This window comes from Zea mays, chromosome 1 (genome assembly GCF_902167145.1).
Source record: "Zea mays cultivar B73 chromosome 1, Zm-B73-REFERENCE-NAM-5.0, whole genome shotgun sequence".
Taxonomy (NCBI): Eukaryota; Viridiplantae; Streptophyta; class Magnoliopsida; order Poales; family Poaceae; genus Zea; species Zea mays.
Genome location: NC_050096.1, coordinates 250,442,534 through 250,456,353, shown reverse-complemented (window position 1 = coordinate 250,456,353; position 13,820 = coordinate 250,442,534). Strand labels below are relative to the sequence as shown.

The window sequence follows — 13,820 nt, the reverse complement described above, 5'->3', positions numbered from 1 at the left end:
CTGCTTCTACATTGTTTTATGTCTATGGATTACAGATACAGCAGTTTGAACATCTGATTTTAAAGTAGAAGCCAATATCACTCTTTAATCTGACAGTGATAGCTGCGGTAGAGACGGACCTACGTGTAATAGAGTGAGGACATAAGTGTAATGGAGTGATGACATAAGTCTCCACTCATTTTTGTGTTGTAAGTAATAGATACTAGATTTTCACTATTATATCTTCTGCTCAGCTCAATTTATATGCCACCGCTCTTATATTTTGGTGGTCTTCTGCTCAGCTCACTTCCATTTTACCCTTGGTCCGCCCCTGAGCCGCGGATACCACTGCTGCCTGATGCTTTGATCTCACTGATACTGTATTGCTCATGTAGCGAATTAAATGTCCACTTGAATGGTATAATAATGTCAAAGGGAATTGCCCCAGGAACAATGCATCCATGCGAACCACGTGGGGAGGGTTCTCGATGCAATAGGTACTATTGGCTGGCAGCAAGCACGTCCCTCAAGGTCAGATCTTGTTCAGTGCCTGCGGAGTATATGATAATATGACAAATCTCAGCAAACAGGAAGCATCGCTACAATATTATATACTAGATGAGGAAGCAGCCAGACCACACACACCCACACACCCCGCTTCACGTTCTCAATAATGGCGCCGTTCCCACGTCGTCTTCCGGCCGCCGTGCCACTTCTCCTCCTCCTCGGCGCCGCAGTGGCCAGCGCCGGCGCGGAGGACACCGATGGCGGCAACTCCCGCCGGCGGCACTCCCGCTTGCTGTTCGCGTTCGGCAACTCGCTCACCGACACGGGAAACGGGGCCATCTTCCCGGTGACTGCAGGCGGGCCATTCACCCGGCCGCCGTACGGGGAGACCTTCTTCGGTCGTCCCAGCGGCCGGGCTTGCAACGGCAGGCTCGTCCTCGACTTCCTCGGTACGTACGTACGTATATGCATGTCACCAACATCGTCAAACAGCAACGTACGTATGCATCTATAACTATACATGCATGATGCATGCAGTGGAGGAGCTGAAGGTGCCAGAGCCGACGCCGTACCTGGCCGGCAGTACGGCCGCCGACTTTGCGAAGAACGGGGCCAACTTTGCGCTGGGTGGTGCAACGGCGCTCGACCAGGCGTTCTTAGCAAGCAAGGGGATAAAGTCGTTCGTGCCCATCTCTCTCATCAACGAGACGAGCTGGTTCCAGAACGTTTCGAAGCTACTGGACGCGTCACACTACGGTTCATAAATACTATATATAAAAGCGACTATATATATACAAAATATTATTGTTGAGCTAAAACCTCTCGTCTTCGTTTGACGACGACAGATGAGCGTAAGATCATGGCGAAGTCGATCTTCTACGTCGGGGAGATCGGTGTCAACGACTACTTCGCCGCCCTAAGCAACAACGACTCCGTCGACGTCGCGGTCAGCCTGGTGCCGCACATCATCGACACCATCCGTTCGGCCCTGACCGTAAGCGTCGATCGGCCGGAGGAGCCCAACTCGCTCGTCAGCTCATCAGCGTCTGTTAATTATTAGTTATGAACAATAAACCTGGGCAGGTCATGATCGATGCCGGGGCGAGGACAGTGGTGATCACGGGGATGCTACCGATCGGCTGCGAGCCGCAGCAGCTGGCCCAGTTCGCAGGCGGCCCGGCCGGCGACTACGACCCTACCACCGGCTGCATCACGCGGTTCAACCAGCTCGCCGAGCACCACAACCACATGCTGAGGATGATGCTGAGGGAGCTGCGGACCAAGTACCGCAGGCGCAGGCCCCTCACCCTCCACTACGCCGACATCTACCGCCCCGTGATCGAGGCCGTCGCGTCCCCCGCCTCGTACGGCTTCGGCGACACGCCGCTGGCAGCGTGCTGCGGGGGCGGTGGCGGCCCCAACAACTTCAACTTCATCGCCTTCTGCGGCACGCCGGCGTCGACCACGTGCACCGACCCGTCCAAGTTCGTCTCCTGGGACGGGATCCACTTCACCGAGGCTACCAACAGGCTTCTCGCTCGTAAAATGCTTCAGGAACTGCTAAGCCGTGGAGCTTACAATGTTGCAATCTGATTTTTCTATGCCCGCGAGTCGTATCAACGTGTTTCCCATAGCGGATCGGACCTAGCGTGGAACCTCTTGTGTAATAAAATAATAAGTGTCATCACATTCCTCGCCTTTGACGACGAGAGAACCGGATTTCCTTTTTCTATTATCCAACAAAAGATACATTACCGTTGAACTAGTATGATGCATGGGGTTTCTATTTTGTGCCGTGTGCATCTTCGCTCGCTCAGTTTATACGTGCCACATCGCTTCTTTTTTTTAGGGGTTAAACTTTACTATAGGGGACGTCCCTACAGTATTCCTTTTGTTTCTTTGTATATCTATTACTACTCCATAAGGACACAATGTGGGCGTCCACACCTCACCATGCCTCCGCCCTCGAAAATCTCGCCACCCCACCGGTCACCCCCGTCCCCGGAAATCTCGCTATCTCGTGGCCGCCACCCCAAAACCTCGCCTCCCTCCCCACATCTCTCTGGAGGCGGTTGCCTGAGAGATCGAGCACGCGGAGGTGGCGCAACACCCAGGTCACGGGCCGGAGAGCGCGTGGGACGGGAGGGCGAGCACGCGAAACGCCCTACCCGCGCCGCGGAGGAAAGGGCGGGGTGCTGACTCCGGTGGTTGGAAGGAGGCGGCGCGAACTCGACCTCACCAGCTTCGTCGAGTCCTCCTCTTCTCTGCCGCCGCATGTGCCTTCGTGCCCTCTCCGTCGGTCGCCGCGCGTGCCTCCTCAGCGTCCCCGCATCGCTTCCACCAGCCCTCCCCACACGCGGCGACAGGGTCGTCGTCGTCCCGGCTCCGCGTCGACCACACCCGAACGACCGTCTCCATGCCGTGCCGTCTCCAGTTATGCGGGCGAGGCTGGATAAGGTCATGGGGTTCCAACAAGGTGCAGCTCCATTCGTCCCTCCACCCCACCTGCCAGTCATCTCCCGAGCGCGAGATCCGCTCGCTCGCCTGCCCCATGGCCGCTCAAGCGGGGATCCACCCGCTGGGCATCTCCTCGACCTGCGACAGCAGTGAGCCAGTGAGGCGCCGTGATGGAGGAGCTCGGATCTAGGTCGTACAAGGCGCACAAGAACAACATCAAGAAACCCACGCGCGGCTGCCAGACCTCCACCAAGGGGGTACGTGCTTCCTTTTCCTTGCTTCTCAAATCTCAACTATGCTAGATCTGAATGTGCTTCCTTTTCCTTGCTTGTCAACTACGCCACTCCTCGTCTTCCTCTTGAGGCCTTCTCTGGATTCAATTGTTCATCTCCTGATTTCTTGGCGGAACCGCAGGTGACTAGGAGCAGGAGCAAGAGGGATTCAGGGCTAAGTTGAAGAACTACTTGGCGCATAACCAGTCGTACAAGGCGCAAAAGAACGACATCAAGAAGCCAAGCCCCACCGCCAGACCTCCACCAAGGGGTGTACGTGCTTCATTTTCCTTGCTTCTGAAATATGCTAGATCTGAATTTGAAAACTAGCATTCCGCTAAAACGTGTTGTTTTTTTTGCTTCCATTATTATGTATGTATAACTTTTTTATGTCAATCAGGGGAGTATTCAGTTTTTTGGTTGAGTTGTTTTAACCTCAATACAATCCTTTTCTGTTTAGGTTCTTAACAAAGCTCATGATGATGCTCGGAGTCGTGCTCAGAATAGCGGAATCTGAAAGCAACAATTTGAAGGCTATGGTCACTTCAGACTCAAAAGGCAGTTTCATTAGCATTTAATTAATATACGTGTAAATGAAATGTTAATGGAATGGTCACTGCAGGCTCACTGCATTCCCAATCCACATTGGGTTTTACTGGATTGGGAATGCACATGCGCAGTATACCACTCGACACATCAGGTCATGTTATTTTTGGACAAATTATTTATTTTTCAATTCAAGTTTGTCCCATTGAGTCTAACTAGATTATGAGTGTGATCTTAGCTATCACCAAGGGACAAAGCATAAACACTGATAAATCTTTTATCATATATGTGTCTCCCCAGTCAAGAGCATCACTAGCTACATTCTCTGGTCTTTCCCAGTCACAGGTAATTACATGACCTTGCCATATCCATTCCCTTGTCATAATCATTACCATGGCATATATGCTCATACAAATGTTTCCCACGATTTATTTATTTTCAAAACACAATTGAAAGGTTGCACTTCAATTATGAGAACTAAATCTAACTCTTTTAAATTCAGGTCCTCAGAAAACTGAATGCTTAACATATATATGGTTTGATATGAATTTAGATATAATTTATCGGTAGTATGTAATAAAAGCTACGCATCTATAGCCCCACATAAGCTCTCACCGCACTCATCTTTGTGCATTTTTCTTGGCTTTAGCTCTAATTAGGCCTCCAAATTAATTGGATTTGGGTGTCTGATATTTTCCAGTCTGTGCTATGTTTTGGGTTATATTGGATCTTGAGTGATGCCATTATAGTTTCAATCGAGATAGCTAAACTGACATGTCCACTCCTCATTTTTGTGTGTTCTTTTCTATTTTCTCTCTCTTCCCTTTCTAAGAAAAATTGTGACAAAATGAGTTTCCAATCTATGTGCCGCGTGCAGGTGGATTCCCTGGTTTTTTCCAACAACAAAAATTGTGGTTCTCGCTGTGTTCTCAGTTGCATTTGGGCAGTGAATAATGAGTTTCCCCTAATTTTCTGTTTAATTAATTGTGGTGTTCTCACCCCTGATGTAGCGACGTGTGATTCCTAGCACATTGTAGGTGGCCCCACTCATGCGCCTTGGCTCATGTGTTGTAGGTTCTGTGCGTGAGGAGCACTGGTTCAGCCCACTTTGGCTACGCCTTCCACCCATCACGAACTCTTCTTCGGTGTAAGTGCTTACTTTTGACGTTGTATCCTCATTAGCCTTGTAAGTGTAGTTTCAGACACTGGTCCAGCCTGTATAACTTCTTGTGAATTGAAGTGCGAGGTGCATCGAGCTGACGAGGGCGATAGCTACGCAGGTGCCCCATGTCGTGCCACATAAGCAGCTGTTGCGCCCACCAACCAATCATATTGTGTGAATTGTGCAACCTGCGATGGATTTATAGTTTTGTTCTCCCTTTGTTTCTGTGCAGAATATTCGAGTGGCGAGAAGACAAAGATTGGAATCAACAGTGAGTTATTAAAAGACAGCTCTGACCTCTTATTCTGGTGGCCATAGCATTATGCCAATCTTGTTGTTGTTCTTTTTCTGGACAGTGCAAACTAATAATGAATTAGACAACCTGAGCTGAATTCATACACCATCTGATTGTCTTGTCTTTTAGAATGAATTGATGATAAACACTTCCCTTACTTATAAAAAATCATTGAGTGTTGTCATGGTTCTGAGGACTTCACATTGCTTTAAAATTTCTGATAGCTGGAGGTGTTCCTTTACTTTTTCTATTCAGTGTTGGTCATCATTTTCCTGCCTGGTTGGGTTGCCTCTGCTTGTCATTCTTGCAGTCAGCATGAACAAGGCCGAGGCATTATACAGGTTGTTCAAGAAGATCGACAACACCTTCATTGACGATGGGCTGATTAACAAGGTCAGCAATGGGTGTCTGATTCACTACTTGGTTCTTATGTAGTGTCTTATTAATCTTTGTGGTATGTGCAAGTGTGGATGGTCCTGTTAATATCACTCCTGTCGGTCGATACTGCCTCTTAGCACACTGTTTGACCGTTCCCATTTCCTTGGCATCTGAAATGACCTTAAGATTTTTTTCCTCTCATTTTTTCCCTTTTTGCCTATACATCTAGAGGAATGAACGGTGATAGCCTTGATAGACTAGGAATCTAATGGTATCCTATATACTGCATTTGCTTTCATGTCGATGGTTTTGGTGAATTGACCTTGATCTTGCCAAAATAGGGAAGAATTGTGGGTCTATGCATTTTTATGGGGTGACTGGAATGCATTGATCATTAATGTAGTGCGGTTTGCTGGTTATTTACACCACATTTTTTATCACTTGGTCTTTCCTCGACTCATCGTAACAGTATGAACTTTGGTTGTGGAATTCACACATGGTGTTGTCTCACTTTAAACTTTATGCTCCATTGAGAGAACACCTTGAAAGATGGTATGTAAGCATTCCCATTCATGTGGTAGGAAGTAGCTTCTGTTATGTCTGTAACAGAAATTGAGATTGACAAGCATCCTATCCAACTGAAGTTGCAATTGTGGTCAAATCAGTCATCAAAGAGGAGCCACCTAAGGGTCGTGTTGAGACCTCAAATGTTTTGCAAGATGATGATGGAATAAACAAGGAGAACAATCTTGCTGGCCACCCAACTATCCACATAGGTGACGAGGAAAACATGTCTTTTGGCGACTTGGAAGAGGATGACGTGAAATGGTGTAGTTGCAACTTGCAAAGCGAGATATGGACTTGTGTACAAGAAAATGTAGAGGTCGAGATTGCTCCTGAAAAGAACAGGGACACCATGAAAACATGTGGCTTTGTTTTGCAGTCAAGTTGCCGGGGTGATGCCACTGTTAAAGCTACTGGGGTGAAGACATAGATGTTATCTGTGACAGAACCTCCCAAGTCACTAGGCCCACCTACAGTTGTCCTTGTCCAACGGATCTCAGACAACCCTACAGTTGCCCCTGATCACTTGACAAGTTCGGTATCTGAGTTCTTTACTTTGCCCAAGAGCGTTTCACCCATCACGCAGATATTACAACACATCGGAGGTACGAGAATGCGGAAGCAGTTACAATAACTTACTTTATTTTAAAGTAAGAAAACGTAGTATTATTACAGACCAGAGCGAATATAGGAGTGCAGGAGTAATATTATTACATAACTGGGGAGGCAAAAACCCCTCCCGTTAAACAGTAAACAATTTTTCTTAAAGGAGGACACTTCCTCCCGAGGCTTTAGTCTTGATTTTCTTCTTTGGGCACCACCTTGGAACAAAAGCAACAAAAATTTGCTGCTTCCTCACCTAAAACAACATGGGACAAAGCCATGAGTACGAAGTGTACTTTCGCAAGTCTTACCCGTCAAAGTAAAAGACTCCAAGGATATGCTGGCTTTTAAGGGAGTTAAGGTAAGGCTTATCGAGAATCAAAGACTCTGTTTGCAGAAATGCTTACTAGTAGTGGATCCTTAAAAATCCAGTTTTAATTGTCAGGTTAAGTAAAGTTACCTGTATCTAGGGTTCTTTCTACCCTAGTTCAAGCACTTGACCTATACTAGCCAATTTCTTATCAACCCTTCTTATTCACTAGAGTGCTACGTGTAGGTCAGTGACCAAGTCTTCATGTCCGAGAAGTAACGGTGATCTGAATCGATTAATACTTAGCTGAGGATCTCCAATCACATGACATATGTAGCACTTAACCCTTGCATATGCCAACTCGCCACCGGGGTTCTTAAGACCAGATCAGGTTCACGCCAACCGAGAGCACAGATACACAATCGTCCAGCCTCTTACCATGGAGGGTACACGCTACTCTTGCCATCTCTCCACTCCCATTGTGTGTTATCTTATTCTGGTATTAGTCTGCCCGAGGCAAAGCTTACCCCTGACGAGGCATGTGACCAGTTAAAGGGTCCTTGATCATCAAGCCTACATCAATAAGATCCTTAATCGACTCAGACGAGACACTACACCGAGACTCTCTTCTCGTGCAAGTCACTCGCCCGGTCTCAGCTTTATCATTCCAAACCCAAAGTTTGGTACCTGACAGAGGTACATCTTTTCCGATGTTGAATCCATCATGGCCATGATGGATCCACCATCAAGTTTTATTTTTGAAATTATCCCACCCACTTGAAGCATCATCTTTTGCCAAAACAAAAACATTTTGTTTTTATAGAGCAAAGCTAAGCATAAGAAAAACCCTTTTGTAAAACAGGGGATTAAGGAGAAGTAATCAAATCCAAGGAAGGAAATGCAGCAACTGGTTTAGCACACAACTCTGATCACCTAATGCATCAAGTAAGTGAGAAAGATTTTAAAATAGCAAGGAGGTGGCAAATGCACCGAGGCTTGCCTTGTGTGATAGGTGAATCAGGCTCTGTTCCACAGATGTCAAAGTAAAAGCAGTTTCCTGCCTGAGGTTCTTTAGGTGGTGGTGGTGTAGTCCTCGCTTCTTCAACTTCTATCTCTTCTTCGTTTTCTATATATATCCATATATAATCATGAATACTCATGTAATGCTCATGAAAAATGCAAAGATAATAAAAGTATATTATCTACTGTCTTGAATATAATTTTCCTTCATGGATCTCCGGGAAATTAGGGTTTTTGGAGTCTATAGTGAAGTTCATAGGGCAGGAGATTAGGGTTTTGAGTTCTAGGTACCAAACTGGTCCAAATCATACCAAACTTTACCCAAGGATTCTAAATAATATTTAAAGCTTATCTAAAAAGTTTGGTGATTTTTGGAATTATTAATTGGTTTCTAAAATTCCAGAAGTATGGGTTTTGGCTATTTTAAATATCCCAAAATTTCCTATTGGAAATAAAAATCATGAAACTATTTTTATTAAATACTATAGAAAATTAGGAATTTAGAAAAATTGGTCTTGCATTTTTAGCATTTTCTGCAATTTTCTATGAATTCTCTAATTCTGGCAGAAAAAGAAAAAGAGAAACAATGAATAGTGATGGGCTGAGACTGGTCCAAGATAGCCCGTGAACAAGCAAATGCGACCCGCGCGCGCCCGTGGTGGATAGTTTACACAGAGACCCCTGGCGTTTTAAACAACTAGAAAAGGGGTCGCGACACTATTTATATGTTTCACTGACGTTTACGGAAAACCCCTTCTACTTCTGTTTCTTCGCAGTGCTAAGTCCACGACGGTGGACGGCGACGACACACCTCCAGTGAACTCATACTGGCCGGAGGACGCAACGACTAGACTTCTCTCTTGCTTGACACTTAATTCAACCCTCCCCAACACTAATCCCTCAACTAATTTCACTGACCCGGACCGGAGCACGTCTGCTCACGACGATGACGGAAACCAAGGATAATCCAAGGTGTTCTAGGCAATTTAAGGCGGTCTAGTTCAATAGAATGGGTCGGTGAGCTTCAGGGGACATAAGGAAAGCTAGAACACCAATTAAGGAAGCTTGAACTGACCTGCAGAAGGGTGGCCACGGCGAGGTGTTCACGCGGCGATATTTTGGCTGATTTGGAGGGAATCTAAAATTGGCGAGCTCTGGTGAGCTATTGGAGGCACGGCTTGGTGGATTGGGTGCTTGACTACCTTACGGACCCGAAGGCACGCTCAATTTATAGGCTCCGGGAGCGGTGGCGCATGAATTTGGAATGACGTGGTGGCGGCCGGAAAAGGAGAGTTGCACTGGCGCATACGATTGGTGGCCGCAATCGTGGCAACCTCACCGGCGATCACTGGATAGGTTAGTACGAGTCACGACGACGTGGTTAAAGTGCCGAGGCATGTGGCACAAGACCGCGAGGTGTCTAACTCCGGCGAGGGTTGATCCAAAGCGATCGGGGCAGAGCGGACACAGCGGCGGACGGAACAGTGTCTTAAGCTCATCCGTGGTGGAGATCTTTTCACCGCGAGACGTTATCCGGGCACCGGTGAGCACGAATCACCTCGCCGATTTGAATCTAGGCGCAGGGGTCGCCGGCAGCAAGGTGCACTGCACCAGCGATCTCGTTCAGTCTACTGTACCATTAGAGCTCTTATCAGGGTGCCTGACAGAGCATGTTTGGGATCAATTTTGCTCCATATTTTATGTGGTGACCCAACCAATACTCTGTATCAAAGTCGAAGCCTGATAAACCAGCTCTAACTTTGTTACATTGTGCACTCACAAAAAGTCACAGAATCTTACTCAAAATCGAGCTCTAAGTTCATCCAACTTCACTGTTTCTGAAATTTCAGACCTAAGACTGACTGACAACACAACTTTGAGCTTATTTTTCTCCAAACTTTGTATGAAATAAAAGCTTAGTTACTTAAGCAAAGTTGTTCTCCTACTATAGCTCTAGACTTTTGCTATATTGACCCTAGGCAAATTCTTTGAATTTCTAGATCTACAGAGCTCTAAAGTTGACCCTGTCCAACTGTTTTCAGACTTAGCCATTGGAGCACTAGGGTGGCCTTTTTGCAAATAAGCCCAAAACTCATGGTTTCTTTTGCAAGTCCTCAAACATGTGAACTATATGACTTAAGGTAACCTAACTCCATGGTTTTTGCACTTAGGTCCAAAGTGTGCACATTTTTACATATAACCCCCTAGGGTTTCAGTCCAGGGTTTTTCAGGGGTCTATTTAGGGTTTCTGGCACCTCTAGGGTTTGGATGCCACTTAAGTCCATCCATGGTGACATTTTATGATCATTACTAATAAGTTTTGAAGTTTTCTCTTATTTAGACTTTGTTTACTCTTTTAAACCCAGTTTAGGGTTAAGTACTGTACCCTAGGGTTTCACTCATGACATGTCCCATCAATACAACTTTGTTTGAAATTTTTGCCTAGTGAATGCACTCTAGGTGTGACAAACACATGATATGCCAATGCTTATGATGTTATGCTCAAGTTTTAGTGACAGTAACACCAGGGGTGTTACATTATCGCTCGAGATATGGCAGGGTGCTACGTTTCACTAGCATTATCGTTTGTAATTTGATTCACACTTTTTGTACATAAGAATTCATGATGGTATAAGTTAAGAACAATATAGTTCAATTCATTGTTTGGTCATAGAATTTCATATATATCGGATAAAAGAAAGCAGAGTGATTTTCAATATTTCAAGGATTTTATGCGCAATGCAACATGCTAAGCTTTATATGCAAATTTGTACTGCTTCCTAGCATTTTAATTCTTGGTACCCGAGATCTAGGAAATGACTGGAACTAGAAACATATATGCAGAAGAAAAGTTGGATTCTTTTATGAACATGTCTTTGAAGTTATTTGAGAGCTTCCCAAGGTTTGACCATAGGAGGCTCCCAAGGGAAAGTCTGGCCATGTGGGCCTCTCCTGAGGCTGTTGACCGATGACGATTGGGGCTGGCATGCTGGTCTTCTTCATCGACGACCTATGAATTATTGTCCAAAAAACTGTATTAAGATATTTTGTTCCTAATATCAGTCTAAACTCTCTGTATTGGGTCACCTGACCAAGAAGGCCAACAGTCCAAAGTTGTAACATGTTTTAACAACTACTTATTTAAACAAGCTCTACATAAATGATATATATATATATATATATATATATATATATGTATAAAGGAGCACCTAACTATAATAAATCTGAGAACCAGATCACAACGTCAACCATACTATATAAGGACCCCAACTGTCAGCATATTTTATTCTGTTCCAAATTTTCATGGAGGACAGTCCAAACAGTGTTTGTATTGAACTGTGTTGCACACCTTTGAAGATCTGTCTTGCTCTGAATATTTTTATCTTTTTGCAACCTTAGTACAAGTGCAACTCTTCAGCGTGCTAACATAAGTTATGGGTATTACTGAGAGCACCTAGAGGGGGGGGGGGGTGAATAGGTGATCCTGTAAAAACATGAAACTTAATGCCACAAAACTTGATTAGGAGTTAGCACAATAAAGCCAAGTGGCTAGAGAGGAGTTCTTGCAAAACACAATAACCACAAGAAGATCAACACAGATAGGCACAGTGGTTTATCCCGTGGTTCGGCCAAGTCCAACACTTGCCTACTCCATGTTGTGGCGTCCCAATGGACGAGGGTTGCACTCAACCCCTCTCAAGCGGTCCAAAGACCCACTTGAATACCACAATGTTTTGCTTTGTTTACTATATCCCGCTTGCGAGGAATCTCCACAATTTGGAGCCTCTCGCCCTTACAATTTGATGTTCACAAAGAAGCACGGGAGTAAGGATGGGATGAGCAACGCACTCAAGACACAAAATCATAGCACAACACGCACACAAGTCACAACTCGAGCTCACAACACAACCCGAAGAGTTCTCTACTCAAATGGAGCTCTAGTTGCTATCATAAAGAATCAAATGCGCGGAATTGGAGTCTTGGTGCTTAGGAATGCTTAGAGAATGCTTGGTGTCCTCCTCCATGCGCCTAGGGGTCCCTTTTATAGCCCCAAGGCAGCTAGGAGCCGTTGAGAGCATTCCAGGAAGGCAATTCTTGCCTTCTGTCGCCTGGCACCACCAGACTTCTTTCCTGTTTTGGCGCAGCCGACCGTTGGCGTTTTCGAGCCGTTGGCGCACCGGACAGTCCGGTGCCCCCTTCAGACCGTTGGCTCGGCCACGAGTCACGCGCGGATTGCGGCCGACCGTTGGCGCGCCCGACCGTTGGCTCACCGGACAGTCCGGTGCACACCGGACAGTCCGGTGAATTTTAGCCGTACGCCGCCGACGATTTCCTGAGAGCGGCCTTTTCACCAGAGCCAGCCTGGCGCACCGGACACAGTCCGGTGCACCACCGGACAGTCCGGTGCACCCAGACCGAGCAGCCTTTTGGCTGTACACAGCCAACTTCTTCATAATTGTTTCTACTGTTTAGCACTTAGACACAATACATTAGTCTTCAACACAATGTACTAAGTCTAGAAACATACCTTTAATCTTGATTTGCACTTCTTGATTCCTTGGCATAATTTATCACTTAAGCACTTGTGTTGGACACTTAATCACCAAAATACTTAGAAATGGCCCAAGGGCACATTTCCCTTTCAATCTCCCCCTTTTTGGTGATTTATGCCAACACAACAAAAAGCAACTAAAAGAAGTGCAACATTAATGCAAATGAGAACACAAATTTGTTTTGATTCAAATTTGGCATAATTGGATCATTCTTTGCCACCACTTGGTTTGTTTTTGCAAATCAAACTCAATTTCCTATCTCTAAGTCAAATTCACTTGTTGAGGCATAGGGAAGGATATTCCGGGAGAAATTGATCACTGATTCAAAAACTCCCCCTATTTCCCATAATCAAACATTCTCCCCACAAGAGACCAACTTTTGACAAAAAGAGACATTTAGAATTTTGACAAATCAACAGTCCTAACTCTACTATTTTCAAAATTCTCAAGTGGTAGCTGATCCATTTATAGCTGATCCATTTATTGCTTTGGCCTTTAAATTCTCCCCCTTTGGCATCAAGCACCAAAACGAGATCATTTTTGGCCCTCAAACCCCATTGCCTCACCAAAATCTTCAATTAAGAGTAAAAAAGGCAATGAGAGCATGGAGATGAACTTGGAATAAGTTACCCTCTCATCGGAGTGCAGTGGAAGTCTTTCATGGTTCAAGTCCACCTTTCCCTTTCAATCCACCTTTGAGACTAAATCAAGCAAACTCAAGTACACAGTTAGTCTCAAAGGGTCAAGTTGTAGCACAACTCCCCCTAAATATGTGCATCACTTGCAAATGGACTTGTGAGGTCCGGGGAGTGCTTGTACAACTTGAGCACCATACATAAACAACAAAATGCATAAGGAACATGATCAAGGCATAAAACACATGTATGCTATAAATCAATCCAAGTTCCGCGAATCTAGGACATTTAGCTCACTACGCAGCCTGCAAAAGGTCTTTTCATCTAAAGGCTTGGTAAAGATATCGGCTAGCTGGTTCTCGGTGTTAACATAAAACACTTCGATATCTCCCTTTTGCTGGTGGTCTCTCAAAAAGTGATGCCGGATGTCAATGTGTTTTGTGCGGCTATGTTCAACAGGATTATCCGCCATGCGGATAGCACTCTCATTATCACATAGGAGTGGGACTTTGCTTAGATTGTAGCCAAAGTCCCTGAGG

General features: G+C 45.5%; 1 protein-coding gene across 1 annotated transcript; it reads left to right on the top strand.

The window, feature by feature from the left end:
* The first annotated feature begins 520 nt into the window (after positions 1–520).
* On the top strand, positions 521–2,246 carry LOC100191748 (GDSL esterase/lipase). The gene is made up of 4 exons (NM_001137175.1): positions 521–935; positions 1,024–1,242; positions 1,332–1,480; positions 1,570–2,246. The coding sequence occupies exons 1-4, from the start codon at positions 653–655 to the stop codon at positions 2,077–2,079; spliced, it is 1,161 nt and encodes a 386-aa protein (NP_001130647.1). The 5' UTR covers positions 521–652; the 3' UTR covers positions 2,080–2,246.
* Positions 2,247–13,820: the final 11,574 nt, after the last annotated feature.